Source organism: Phyllopteryx taeniolatus, unplaced genomic scaffold (genome assembly GCF_024500385.1).
Source record: "Phyllopteryx taeniolatus isolate TA_2022b unplaced genomic scaffold, UOR_Ptae_1.2 contig_24, whole genome shotgun sequence".
NCBI lineage: Eukaryota > Metazoa > Chordata > Actinopteri > Syngnathiformes > Syngnathidae > Phyllopteryx > Phyllopteryx taeniolatus.
In genome coordinates this window covers 3585045-3599688 of record NW_026903162.1, presented here as the reverse complement: position 1 = coordinate 3599688, position 14644 = coordinate 3585045, and the positions used below count along the sequence as shown (strand labels likewise).

The 14644-nt window shown below is 42.6% G+C and overlaps 1 protein-coding gene across 5 annotated transcripts in view; it reads right to left on the bottom strand.

Annotated features, from left to right (window-relative positions):
- Positions 1-777: 777 nt before the first annotated feature.
- Positions 778-14644, bottom strand: part of znf536 (zinc finger protein 536) — a 187973-nt gene continuing 174106 nt past the window's right edge. For all 5 annotated transcript variants that reach the window (XM_061764985.1, XM_061764982.1, XM_061764987.1 and 2 more), the window contains one exon: positions 778-1290. In XM_061764985.1, coding sequence (XP_061620969.1) covers positions 1166-1290 — 125 coding nt within the window. In that variant the 3' untranslated portion in view covers positions 778-1165. The remainder of the gene's footprint in view (positions 1291-14644) is intronic.

The following is a 14644-nucleotide window of genomic DNA, read 5'->3' as shown; positions in this document are numbered from 1 at the left end:
CCTTTATTCTCATAATTTATTGTATTTTTTGGATAATCGGCAACATTTTTATTCCAATGACATTTAGGGGTAAATATCGTCGCCGTCGGGCAGAAAGCCCGTATGTCCAAATATGGTCAATTTAAAACAATTTTTTCTTTCAAAAACCGACACTATTGGTCTGCCCCCACTTCGTCTGTTATTTTTAGGCAATATTAAAGTTGTAAAAATAGCTTGAGAACAAACTTATTAGCGCTCTCGCACGCTCAAAATGTCTGTGAAGTGTTGTAAAAACTCTTTGTTCCGTAGAATATTTCGGATGTTTTTTTTTTTTTTATAGACAATAAATAAAGTGAAAATAGTGAGGTTAGCTAAATTTGAGTAGGCTTGTTTTGTTAAAATTTATTGCGTCATTGCAGAAGGACACTCACGAGTCGTCATGCAGATGAAGACTTGCCCAATATTTTTTGAGTTCGCGCATTGTTCTATTTATTGCATCGCTCATAGCGTTCAGACTTTTGAAAAAGAGTTTGGGAAGATGACGTAACACGGGTGTTTGCTTTTGTGACGTCTAAATCGTCCAGATCGTGAATCGAACACAGGATAAGAAATTAGCGATGATGATTTTGGGGTCAGGCCATTTTTCACTTTTGTGTTACATTAAAACAAATCAAATTCCAAAAATAATAATAATCAGTCACTTTTCGATTACCAGTTTAAAATGGAAAGAACCGACGTCACCCGGATTCAAAGTCCTCCTCTGTTTTTTTTTTTTTTTTTTTTTTTTGTATTTGTCCCCCCCCCCCCCCCCCCCCCCGGTTTAGCCACGCCTGGAAACGTCGCTACGTCGTTAACAGTTAGCCGGCTCGCTAACATCGCTAATCTACAGAAGAATACATTCCGGGTACGATATATTTATACGTATAGAAAGTCTTGGTGGTGGAATACAGGAGAGACACTCAAGAAAAATGGAAACCAAAAAGTTGTGTGTGTATGTCTGCATCTGGCTGGGGGAATGCCTGAAAGATGACAGGAAGTGCTCGTCGTCACACAGGTAGTTTCAAAACAAAAGTTTTTTTTTTTTTTTTTTTTTTTTTTTTAGGTCCGCCTTCCAGAGAGTCCCTTGACGCTCACGTGTGTGTGTGTGTGTTTAAATAAAGTTTTCCTTCTCCATCATCAACGGCGGTTAGTCTCGCTCGCTCCGGTCGAGGTCGGCCAGCTCGTCGAGGTCGCTGTTGAGGTGGTCCTGGTCCAGGGTCAGCGCGAGGTCAAGGGTCACCGACCGGTCCTCCTCTGACATCCACCCGGGCACTAGGACCCAACGGAACACAGGAAGGTCAGCAAACATTTTTGTTTTTGTCATATACTGTACATATGATACTACCACTATTACTACTACTACTACTACTACTAATTCATATTATATAATTTATGTCTAAAAATTATAAAATAAATAAATTTTAACAATATTTTTTTGGGGCTGAACAACCCATGCTAAATTCATCAGTTCTTCCAAATAATAATAATAAATAAGTAATAAAGCATAATAAGGAAGGAATCATGCCAAAGAAGAACCACGTGTGACCAGCAGATGGCAGTGCAACACAGGAAGCGCATCTGACACGTCCATCACCCTCAAAAATTGCATTTGTATTGGGAGAGAAGAATTGAAATGACAATGACATTAGATATGAATTTATATCCCCAAGTCACACTATGAAAAGCGAAAAACTTCCTTTGCTTTCGCTTCCATTTGATTTCCCGGCACGGGAAACGTCCATATTTGATTTTCACTCTTCATTAAGCGAGCCACCTGGAACGTTATTTAAGCGTCTCCCCGAACGACTGCCGATCGGCCAACTTTACACATTTAGCGCAACTTTCCTCACATGATTTCCCCCCCCCCCCTCCCCCACACACTTTTTCTTCCCATTTCCCATTTGGGCAGCAGATGTACCACAAATACACACAAACAAACAAACGCCGCACATGCCCGGCATGATTTATCCCGGGAATATTACGTTTTTTTTTTTTTTTTTTTCCTGTTTTGTTTTGTCCTTCGAGCAGAAGAGGGAAAATCGAGTCACATGACTTGACAGGTGTCACACTTAACCCTTTATACTAGTGATTCTCAAAGTGTGGCAATGCAGTTTAGTTGTATTTAACTTTTTCGTTGACTCTTCGAGTTTGTTTTTGGAACTTTTATTTAAGTATGAATTTTTTTTTTGAATGTGAAATACATTTGAATGGGAAAAATTTTTTCAAGAAAAATGTGTTTTGCAAAAACCCTGAATTTGTGATTATTTTCAGCAAAATGCAACGTCCGTCTTGTTATTTGAGTATTTGTGGCGATCGGTGGAACAGCTTATTTTGGCTTCTGGACGAATGGATGAACGGATGAACGGATGGATGGATGGATGACATTTAGGACGACTGGACCGAGCGCAATTCCAAAGGCATACGGAGAATTTTCCTGAAGTCAACAGCCAAGTGTCTACCATTTGAATTACAATGAGTGCAGCTGACATTCCCGATGACGCATATTCGTACGTCATGTTGATTTTTCAAAAAAAAAAAAATCGGAACCATTTTTTTCCATTTAAACAGAGGATTAATTCTAAATACATGTGCATACATTTGCACACTCATGCACAGTCGGTATGGAAAGTATTCAGAACCCCTTTAATTTTTTCACCTTTTTTTTTATATTGCAGCCATTTGTTAAAATCATTTCAGTTCATTTTTTTTGTCCACATTGATGTGCACACAGCACCCCATATTGACAGAACAAAAACGGAATCGTTGAAATTTTTGCAGATTTATTAAAAGAGACAAACTGAAATATGACACAGCCATAAGTATTCAGACCATTTGCTGAGTATTTAGTAGAAGCCCCCTTTTGAGCTAATACAGCCGTGAGTGTTTTTGGGAATGACGCAACAAGTTTTTCACACCTGGATTTGGGGATCGTCTGCCGTTCCTCCTCGCAGATCCTCTCCAGTTCTGTCAGGTTGGATGGTGAACGTTGGTGGGCAGCCATTTTCAGGTCTCTCCAGAGATGCTCCATTGGGTTTAAGTCAGGGCTCTGGCTGGGCCATTCAAGAACAGTCACGGAGTTGTTCTGAAGCCACTCCTTTGTTATTTTAGCTCTGTGCTTAGGGTCATTGCCTTGTTGGAAGGTGAACCTTCGGCCCAGTCTGAGGTTCTGAGAAGGTGTTCGTCCAGGACATCCCCGTACTTGGCCGCATTCATCTTTTCTTCGATTGCAACTGGTCTCCCTGTCCCTGCAGCTGAAAAACACACCCACAGCATAATGCTGCCACCACTATCTCCCGACTGCATCTCCGGAGCCCAGCCACAGTGATCTTTGGGTTCTTCTTGACCTCGGTCACCAAGGCTCTTCTCCCCCGATTGCTCACTTTGGCCGGACGGCCAGCTCTAGGGAGGGTTCCGGTCGTCCCAAACGTCTTCTATTTCAGGATTATGGAGGCCACTGTGCTCTTAAGTGCAGGAACCTTAAGTGCAGCAGCAATTGTTTCGTAACTTTGGGCAGATCTGAGCCTTGCCACAATTCTGTCTCTGAGCTCTTCAGGCAGTTCCTTTGACCTCATGATTCTCATTTGCTCTGACATGCACTGTGAGCTGTAAGGTCTTATATAGACAGGGGTGTGGCTTTCCTAATCGAGTCCAATCAGAATAATCAAACACAGCTGGACTCCAATGAAGGTGTAGAACCATTTTAAGGATGATCAGAAGAAATGGACAGCAAAATCTGCAAACATTTCAACAATTCCGTTTTTTTTCTTCCTGTCAATATGGAGTGCTGTGTGTACATTCATGAGGACAAAAATGAACTGTCACGATTTTTTGTTCGTTGTGCACGTATTGCTTCGGAAAAGCTTCAAAACGCAATGACGGAAACTCAAGTTCTTTGCAGCTTACAGCATCCCGTCTCTCTGGTATTTGTGGCAGCTCTAGGAAGGGCTCTTTACGGTAGGCAAGCCCACCGAATTTCACGTTGCCAAATCAAACTGGCTTCAGGTGCTGAGTTGTGAAAAAATAAAGAGGACAAGTTCATCTTTGACGGACTGCTAGAGACGGCCAAAATGACCATAAAATGGCTGCTCCAAACCAAAATGGCGGATTTCCCGTTTGTTGTACGCCGTGGCTTCCTGAGACTTTTTTGTGGGCCTACCCATGATTCGACTTTTTAACCAAATATCACATTGCTAAGTGACATTGGCTCCGGGGGCGCGATTTTCAAAGCATTCATGAGCCGAGACGGTCACAGAGTTTTGTGTTTTATGGCGACTGACCGACTTTGCCGCCTTGCCCCCGCCCACACGCACGGGCGAACACTCACATTCTTAGAGTGGCACATCGGTTTAGTATACGTGCACATTAAGCGTTTTGTCGTGAGTAAGAGCAATTTTGGGAGCTTGGTGTATTGGCTGCATCAGTCGCGGGTGCAGTCTACTTCCTGGGGTGACACTGAAGGACTTATTAAAGACTTATTTTGTTCCTTACAAAGGCCCGGTTCAAGCCAAAGCCACTTGATTTAACAATCATAAATATGTAAATATGAGCGCAACGAGGAGAGTCGAGGAAGTGAGCGCACCGTGCGCCCCCCCCCCCAACACACACACACACACACACACACAAAAAACAAAAACAACAACCATATTTTTAGATGGTTTTAATGAATACAGGATGTTTATAGACAGGCCCGCCGCTCTCTGTGATTCGCACAAAAGACGAGAAAAATCCACATTCTCCCTCCCCAGCCCTCAAAGCGCTCGGAGGAGGAAGAACAAGCGGCGGGAAAAGAGAATTTGTGGCGGCGGGATTGTTGTGTGTCTTCGCTCTGCTTTTTTTTTTTTTTTTCCGGCTTGCGTCCTATTAGACGAACACGCCCTGCAGTGGAGGGCGTGCGCGCCGGCACGCACATCAAAAGTCAATTTGTGTGCTCGTTGTGTTTAGTAAAGTGGCAGAAAATAACCTAAAAAGACGATTCAAAACTTGTTTTCCTGATTTTTTTTTTTTTTTTTTTTTTTTTTTAGACGGTGTGCACGGTAGGAACAAAATGAAAAGATTCCTTGTCGGAATTTAGGAGCGGAGTTGTTGCTTGTGTACATTTCTGATAGTAGCGGGCGCAAATAAATCTCTTCAGGACAAAGTTGGACAAACTCTTTCGGACAAGTTCGCCTTTGAAGGATTTTTGTAAATAAAGCGCTTTGTCGAGTGAGGTTTGACGACGTACTTCGTTACACGAGCGCCTCACCATGTTAGCGTTGTTGCGATGAGCCGCGTGAGTGGGAAGGGGCTCGGGGCGCTGCCTTGTTGCGTCCCACTTCGGTCGTTTTAATTGGATTGAAGAGGAGCTACAGCGCATGGCAACATTTTAACCAGAGTCAGAAGGTAAAGATTTAGACAACACAAATGAATGAAATAACTTTACTCATCATGAATTACATGCTATTTATTCTGCTCATCTAAAAATAGATATACTCTATGTATAGTTCACAATGTTTTTTCTTGATTATAAATATTTCTATTTATTTTTTTGACGTAGTAAAGCAGGGCTCACCAATGTGGTAGCCTGTTCTAAAAATAGCCGACGTTGCGATTTTCTAGGAATATAGCAAAAGTGCTTATTTGAAAACGTAAACACTGGCAGAGATTTATCGAAACAAATGGTCGTGTGTTGATTTTTATCTGTCTTCTAATGATTGTGAGGAAACCATGAACACGATCACGTCGTCGCATAAATGAATATCAATAATTATTAATAATTTTGCGAGTGTGGGAAAGCCCTCCAAAAATGTATTTGGCCTAAGGATAATAACAATGAAGAAAGGGAGCAATGTCAAGCCTTTAATGAGAGTGCTCTTTTTTTTTTTTTTTTTTTCTTTTAAATAAAATAAGCGAGCGAGTGAAGTGCACGTTTGTTCTCGTCGGTGGTGCGCGGCGCCTCTCAAACTATTTCTGAGGCTGAAAGATTGGCGTGGAGATAAAAGCTCCGCTGAGCAATTTAAGCCCAAACACTGCGATGCTACAATCTGTCTTGTGTGCCTGATAGCGCTTTCCTCCGCTCGCCTCTCCAAATTACTTTCTTTCATATCTAATTATATTTGCTAATGATCTTATAAGAGAATAATGGAATGTGCTTGATCTATTACCTTTTTTTTTTTTTTTTTTCCTGCAGTGCATAAATACAATGCGGCTGGAAATGACTGCCGCAGACGGGAAGAAATGTTTTTTTTTCTTTCTTCTCCCTTCTTAATGTTTTTGATGAGAGGGGAAAATGGAGCTGGGAGCGGCGAGGTCGTTAATGGCGACGGGCGGCGAGGTCATCGCTCACGTGGCGACGACGGCTGGATGCTGCGCCGCCGCCACCGGGAGGCGCTCTAACGAGGCCCGAAGGAAACGCTTTGATAAAATGCGCTTCTGCAAGCCAAAAAAAAAAAACACAATTCATGTAATTAGTAAATATTGGTTGCTTTGTTGGTTTATTTTACTGCATAGTTTCTTACTAACGTCATTCAGTTTTATTTTTTAAACCTTAAAATTCCGAACGCGCAGATTGTAAAACAACCTCAAACATTTTTCTTTTCATTCTCACCTTTTTTTTTTTTTTTTTTATTAAATATACAGCCGTGCCTTGAGATACGAGCTTAAATCGTTCCGTGACATGCTCGTAAGTCAAAACACTGAAAGCATCTTCCCCCATTGAAATGAAAGGAAGTGCCATTCATCTTTTGCAGCTCCCCATAAAGCACGAACAAAAAATGTTTGTAACGTGTTTTAATACGTGAACAGGAAAACTACTGGTACTGTACTCTTTAAAATAAATAAATAAATAAATACAGTAATAACAATGAAATAGAACGTCACGCTTCACGGTTTAATGCTTCAATTCAATTCATTGTGCTGCTCCTCATTAACGCAGCCACACAAGACAAAAAGCGAACGGTCACCGCCCATCTCAGTGATGAAATAAGATTTCTCTTGCGTCCAGAGGGTAAAGAACCTATGCCCCGTGAGTATTGTTATATTGTGTGTGTCTCCATTTCATTATTGTTTTTTTTTTCAAACATGACTTTTTAAAAGTTATCAACTTTCAAATTTTTGGGGGAAAATTTTGATTTGAAAAAAAAAAACTATCAAAAATAAATCCATTTTATTAAAAAAAACGCTTTACTGTTATTTCTGTCCAAACGCAAAATGACACAAAACGGCTCACGTTTTGCATTCCAAATCCCCTCCCCCATCCCTCCCTCCATGTCATCTCCTCGCGAGTGCGAGGACGCATCACGGCCATGACAGCCACGTTAAAGCCGGACGGAAATGGCATTCAATCTCTGTTTGATCTCCTAATCATTGGCGCTCAAATGATAATTAGCGCCCTCGCAATCCTCCCACAGAGGAGGACGGGAGGACGGGCGGTGAGGAGGGGAGCGCATGGTAGTCACATGTAGACACATCCGTCCGTGCGTCTGTTTTCCAGAGGCGGGGTTCGCGCCGGGTCCCCGTCAGGCTGGTCGCCAGACAAATTCACTCGCGGACAATTTTGAGTCTTTAGTCAAGCTAGCACAGCAACAGGCTAGCTCGTTTTTTTCGGAATGCGCCAGGAGAAACATGCAAACTCCACAAAGGGAAGTGCCGAGCACGGAATCGAAACTGCGAGGCGGGCATGCTAACCGCTAGTCCACATTTAAGACAAAACCACGTTTTCATTGAGTTTCTTCTTCTCCTGCATTTCCCATCCTCTCGCTCGCTCGCACGCACGCGCACACTCCCGCGCTGCGTGCGATTCTTTTGCGCTGACATAATCCTGATTGATTCGTTCAGCAGATAAAAAGTGGTCCACTTTTGCCCCTTTACTGGCTTGCGTGGGGGCGGGGGCGCGTAACATAATACGGCCTTTTATTCATCAACAATGTCACATAATGGCGCAGGAATGTGCAGGCAGAAAGGCCACGGCTTTAAATGGCGGCGACGCTGCGCTCTGGTGTAAAAGAGGAGAACGAGCTCATTAAGGACGACGCCCGCCCGCTGCCGCCGCCGCCGCTACACGCTAACAAGGACACAAACTTATTTTCTTTAACGGCAACCTTCTTTTCACCCCTCAAATAAATTGGGAGCATCAAAGCGCCTTTTATTTATTTTTTTCTCTCTCCCAAAGTAGGAAGTCAAGCGTTTGTGTCTGCCCGAGACAGGAAGTGGACAATTGGCGTGTTCCTGTACGATTCGGGAATGTTGACATCTTACGATAAAAAAACAAAAAACAAAGACATTGTCAAATTCACCAGGCCAGTTCAAAGGTGGCATATGCATATTCAAACTTATTTTTTGGAGTCTCAGGGAACACTCAGTTAGTTTAGTTTTCTTCGAGACTAAAATGAATAAAGTTTCAAAACTAATTTCCATACATCCATATCGTCATCATAGACTAAATAGTTTAGATGTTTATGAAAATGCGTACAAGTTATAGTAGTTCAGACTCTTCAAGGTTTTTGATGCCTTGAAGACGAAATCGTTTGATACTCCAGGTTTGTTAAAGAGCAAATATTCTTAAATGATGACAAAAAAATTTATGTTACATTAATTTTAATCTAAAACACGGAGGTGAGGTGCTATGAAAACTCATAATCCTCTTTGATGTTTTCCGATTACACTCTTGTAATTGTAACATCTTTGATGTTTATGAAACAAAAATCGTACGTTAGTTGAACTGTCTTCAGTGTTTACAAAATGTCCAAGTTGAGCAAAGACCAGATCGCACTTGATGTCGTTCGGTTCTTTAAAAACTCAAAATCGTCTTTGCTGTTTGCGAGCTGCACGTTACGTTTTCGAAAGACTGAAATTGAAGTTCGTCAACGGTCTTTGATCACAGCACGTTTGTCTTATGGTCTTCATTGTCGACAGAAAAATGGACGTATACACGCTAAACGGCATCCAACGTTCACGATAATTTATAGAACACTCAAAAATTGTCTTTGTTGTTTACGGAAGCATGCGTGCTAGTTTTTTTAAAAAGCCTTCCTTGACATGTCTGTGATTTTTACCCCCAAAAATGATGCTAAATTGTCTCCAACGCTTACGGTATTTTCAATAGTACGTGCACAATTAAATTGTCTCAATTGTCTTTAATTCATTCCATTGAGGTTATACGTTAGAGACAAGGCAACAAACAAACACCAGGGGGCGTCATCTCCTCGCCAACATGCGGGCCTTGAACAAGTTTGGATTTGTCGCCAGCTATATGGACAATAATATAATTGTACTGGATTGTAAAGTGTGAACATCTTATAACGGATGTAAAGATGTGGATCAGGGGGCGGAGCTAAGCAGCAAATAGGCCAAGACTATATAGGCCACGATGCATTTTATATGGGACAAGCCTAAGTTGGCCCGCTTAACTCCCGAACAAAAAACTACGACTAAAAACTTTTTAGTGTGTGCTAATAACAACAGACATCCCAGCATATCATAGCAAGACACAAAAAGGACATTTAATAACAACAAAGCCACTGGCTGAGTCTATTTCCACGCATCTTTGAGGCCCGCTCCATTTTGTTTTTCTTTGATGCTCGAAGACCACATTGTCTTGGAGTTTTACAATAAACAGTTACGTTTGATTTGTTTCAGACAAAAATGATCAGGTTGCGAACGTGCAGAAATTAAGTCAGTCGAAGACGCCACAATTGTCTGTGATGTTTGCAAAAACTCTTTCGGTAAGGTCACGTTAGTTCTGAACTGAACAAAGTTGATGCTAATCCACGTGTTTGTTCTCCTTTTGAGAATCGATGGGAGAACTGATCAAGAATTCAACCGTGAAGCAGTATTGAAAATGGAATCGGAAAAATCGTACCAATTCCCATCCGTAGTTCTCCTGCTGAAATCCGGTTCAAGTTTCGAGATCCCAAGACGTGCGTCGACGGGATGACACGCCGAGGATGGAGGCATGCGGCACGTGAATTTGACGCAGCTCTGTCGAAACGCGGTCTTGTACGGACGCCCGATCAACGTCCGGAGGTCAGCGTGAACTTTCAAACTTTCAAACTCGCCATCTCCACCCTCGCGTTGGGAACGTTGCCGCCCGAAACGTTCGAGTTTGAAGGGAGGTCGCGAGGGAAAGGTCCAAAGTGTCAGCGTCAATAAAAGGAAAACAAAACAAAACAAACTCTCGTCTGTGACCTCCAGATGAACTCTGCAGCTTCACTTTCACCAAATAAACCTTCTCATCTCCTTCACACCTGCTTTCTTTTTTTGGGGGTCTTTTTTTCTCTTTTCTTTTCTTTTCTCCTTTCTTTGTGTTTTCTTTCAACTTCCGCGACTTTCTTCCCGCGCTTTTGTTGTTACGGGAGCAGTCAATCATCCAGCATGGAAGTTGTTTTGTAGCCACGAGCACGTGTTTACCTTTCGTTGAAACAAATCAAACTATACAGCCGGCGTAATACCTCCACCCCAGATGTGATGCCCTCACCTGCGTGTGGACAACTTCCGCTTTACACTTTTGTGAACAGGGATGAAACAGTTGATCAATAAATCTTGAATTCAAATTGGAGACGGTTAGTTTGACCGTTTGACGCCTTCATTGTCGGCACGACCGTATTTAACGCTTGTCCACGCCTCGCCCTGTGTAAACGAGCCAGACGAGAGGAGCGGGGCGGGGTCGGGGGTCGGGGGCCTGGAGGCCGAGCTACAAGACGAGGCGGGAAGATGTTAAAAGGCGCTGGGAGGTTCTGGCACGCCGTTTCAAAGGAAAACCAGGCAGCGGCGATGCCAAGGCTGGCATCACTTTTAAGGCAAGAAGAAGAAGGACGACACAAGAAGAACCCCCCCCCAACCCCAACCCAACCCCAAACCCCCGCCGACTACCTCCTTCATCATGAGCTCCTTCCTGCTCGCAACAAGCGAGGACGAGCGCCGCGGTGCCATTATGTAAATGTAAACAGGATTTCCCGCCGTTCGCGCTCTGACCCGTTCGCCTCACAAATCTTCCGTTTAAGAGCAATCCCCCCCGGGTGGGCGGGGCCAGGGGAGGCGGTTGGGGGTTGGGGGGCGCGCGGCGCTCTTACTTAACAGGATAATTAGGCTCGAGCAAACCTTTCCAAGATCATACAAGCCCTCCCTACCCTGGTGCGCTTCTTATTCGCTGACAACTATGGCGGGCTAACTGCGGTCTCGTCAATTTGAAGTTACGCTGAATGGAGAAAAGGTGAGTACCGGGTCCAAATCGAGCGTTAGTCCCAAATCTGATCAATAGGGGGCAGTCCTTTGGTGCACGACTCAGAAAGTAAGTAGCGCTTTATTTGGCTCGGATGCCGGGGGTCCAAGCGAAAACGGGTTGAATCTGACGGACGTCTGGAATTAGACCACCGTTGCGCTGAACTTGTTCCCCCCCCCCCCCTAATCCCAACTTGTTTCTTTTCTTTCAGGAAACCGAGATGATGCTGAACAGGATCCAATTTATGAAACTGAAGATTTGGATGAAATCAAAATCCTCATATTTGGCAAAATGCCCAAATCGGGGGACGACAACAATCGGCTCTTTACACAAAATCTCCCGTGTTGCGCGAGAGCGGCTCTGTCATTTTCCAGTGAGGACGTCGCTGAATTTGGATCACGATGCATAGATCGCAACAAAACAATGTTCACCGTATTGTTTGTGTTGCTTTTGGAATTAAAAAACAAAACAAAAAAAAGAATATTCTATTTGAAAATCATGAAAATGAAATTGACTGTGAAGACGAACTCATTAGAAACTAAATTGAAACGTGTATTGTCAAAGGTCACACAACTGTTTTATTATTTTATTTGTAGCTATTATTAGATTTTGAGCCCTGTAATGAAAATAAGCAATATTCATGTTTTAATCAAATGAAAGAATCTTGGACAAAATGTTTGCAGGACTAAAATTAGAAGCCAATAATGCAATTATTCTGCCTGGTGGATACAAGTTAAATTTTATTAGTGAGTAAGGAAAACAACATGTACAACTTATTTAATACTTTTTGTAATTAAATTTAGGGAGATCAAAAAAAGAATATGTTGGATTTGAAAGCGCAAACGTCCCGCCCTTGAAATGGGAATTGTGTGCCTGAGGAATGACTTTGCCGAATGACCTTGAAGAGCTCTCGCGAGGCGAGACCCTCGTCCACGCCCACCCGTTGAAAAACGTCGATGGCAGTAAACGGTTGGACTTCAGTTGACGAGTACAAACGTTCACGGCAGCGCATGGGTTTAGCTACTTTCTTCACGCGACCCTTCGAAGATGTTATAACATTACGGGAAAAAATCGTTAATAAAGCGCAAAATGAAGGGAAGGGGCTTAAGCGCGAGATCGATTGCGACATCAGATGAAGAGAAGAAACACAACAATCCTCTCATTGGACTTTTTGAGGCGCTGAGTAAGAGCAACCTCTTCCTGAACTCCCATTTTAGCCGCTTCGATCCGTAACGTTTTCCTTTTGTTCCCGTCTTACTTTTTTGTTTAGTTTTTTTTTTTCTTTTCTTCCCAAGGCCGTCCGACTTCAGTCATGAGAACGGCGCGCGGTAAACGACGGGAAAAGCGTACCTGGATTAGCAGCCATTGACAAATAACCTTGGTGATGGACGCCGGATCACCGGGCTTCAAAGCTTCTCCGAAGAGATTAGTCCGACTTGTTATCGGCGTCGGGGAAATGTGCTTAAAGTCACATTGATTTATTGAGAGATTCCCCAATAGCGGCGGTGCTGCCGTGTCATGTGAACGCGCGCTTCAAATAAATTACACCGCCTGATGCTGCTTTAAGAGAAGGGGGGGAAAACCCCAAAAAACCAAGAGAAGAAGAACACGCTTCGTTCAACCATCCAACAAGGCTGCTTTGTTATCAACTGCGCTTCCACTAGATGGCGCAATGCAAATTCACTTACGTTTGTTGGTAACCTGAGATGAGAGGATCATAATTAGAAGTTGATGGGATTTCTGCGACGTTTTCCTGTTTCCCGTCATTGTCACTCACGTCCCGGCCCAGCCAATCACAGCGTCTCCCTATTGTCCCGCCTTTCAAGAATTCCCTAAAACACCGAGGACGACTCGATGCGGGGACGCCGCGACACGCTTGCAACTCTAGATGGCGCTCAGCTGCTACTCGTGGGGATGCGCGCGCGTGTTAAGCTGAGACAATAAAAACATTAATTTGGCCTGAAATCATTTGTGACGTGGCGGCGCGGGTCTCGTGGCCGTAATGAAGCGTGCGCCATCTCGCCGCCTCCTAATTGGACCAGTCGGACGAGTCCATTACGCGGCTAACAGACAGCGGCCAATCCTTTCTGGTCAGTTGAGGCTCACTTAGCCGCAGCCTGCCACTGGACAAATTGTCCCGGCCTCATCATCATCATCAGCATCAGCATCATCATCATCATCAGCAGCAGCATCATCATCATCATCATCAGCACCATCCTCCTACTCTTCCTCTTCCACCTCGCCGCGTTGACGTACTTCGCGCCTCCCTTTATTTATTAGCGCTCTGTTTTTAGGAACAAGCAGTGACACCTTGAGATACGAGCGACCCGACTTACAAGTTTTTTTTCGACATTTGGCAGATGGTTGCGGTTGACTGTCAAACTAAACATCCAACAAAGATAATCACACGCGTTTAAAAACGATCCCATTGCTTTGCCCTAGGACAATCTGTTTAGCTTCAGGCTAACACGCGATGCAAAACGTTACAGATCACAAAGTTAGCATCTTATAACCTTTTAAGCAATATATATTTGAACGACAGGTTGACAGATAATATAAGAATACTCACAGGCAAAACGATCAATATTACTGCAGCTTACTGAGCATTTGTGACTGTTTTATGTCTGTTTTATACTGCCCCCAGGTGGCCAAGGCGCACACAGCATTCTTTATATTCTATTTAGTTCGTTATGTTTTGAATATATATGTTTTTACAAAGTATAATATTGCAGAGTGCTATTTACCTTATGGAAAATTAGCGACCTTACCACAATACAGAAGTTAAGTTACATTTAGATCCATCAATCATGACATATATTATTAAGCAATCCATGACTCATGAAAATGAAATGTTCAAACTTTATAATATCATAATACATCATTTTATAAAAATAATGGAGCAAAAACTAATGTTACAATAATTATAACAATTGATTTGAAACTAGAAACAAAATAAACGGAAAACTATTAGTATTATGAGAGCCTAAATTAGTTGAATTATGCATTAAAATGATCAAAATAATAGTAATAATGATTTAATTTTGTGTCTTATTAAAAAAATATTTTTTTAGATTTTTTTTCTTTCTTGAGATATGATTGTTTGATTTGATTTCAACTTAAAAAAAAATAAATAAATCCGTCAATGACTTTTTGTTTTGTTTTGCTATTACTACTTTATTTCTGTCAATTTATTCAAGTACTGTAAATATAGAGGTTACTTTAAAAAATAATTGAAGTGTTTTTTTTGTTGTTTTTTTTTTTCTTCACACGTACAAAAATTCTACTGGCGTGTATCTCGACAATACGCGCACACACACACACACACACACACACACACAGACATGCTAGCAGAGAGATTAGCTGCAATCCTGCATCACACTGCGTTCTGTACTCGCAGCAACACTGATTAGCACAAGAAACATTCCACCTTTT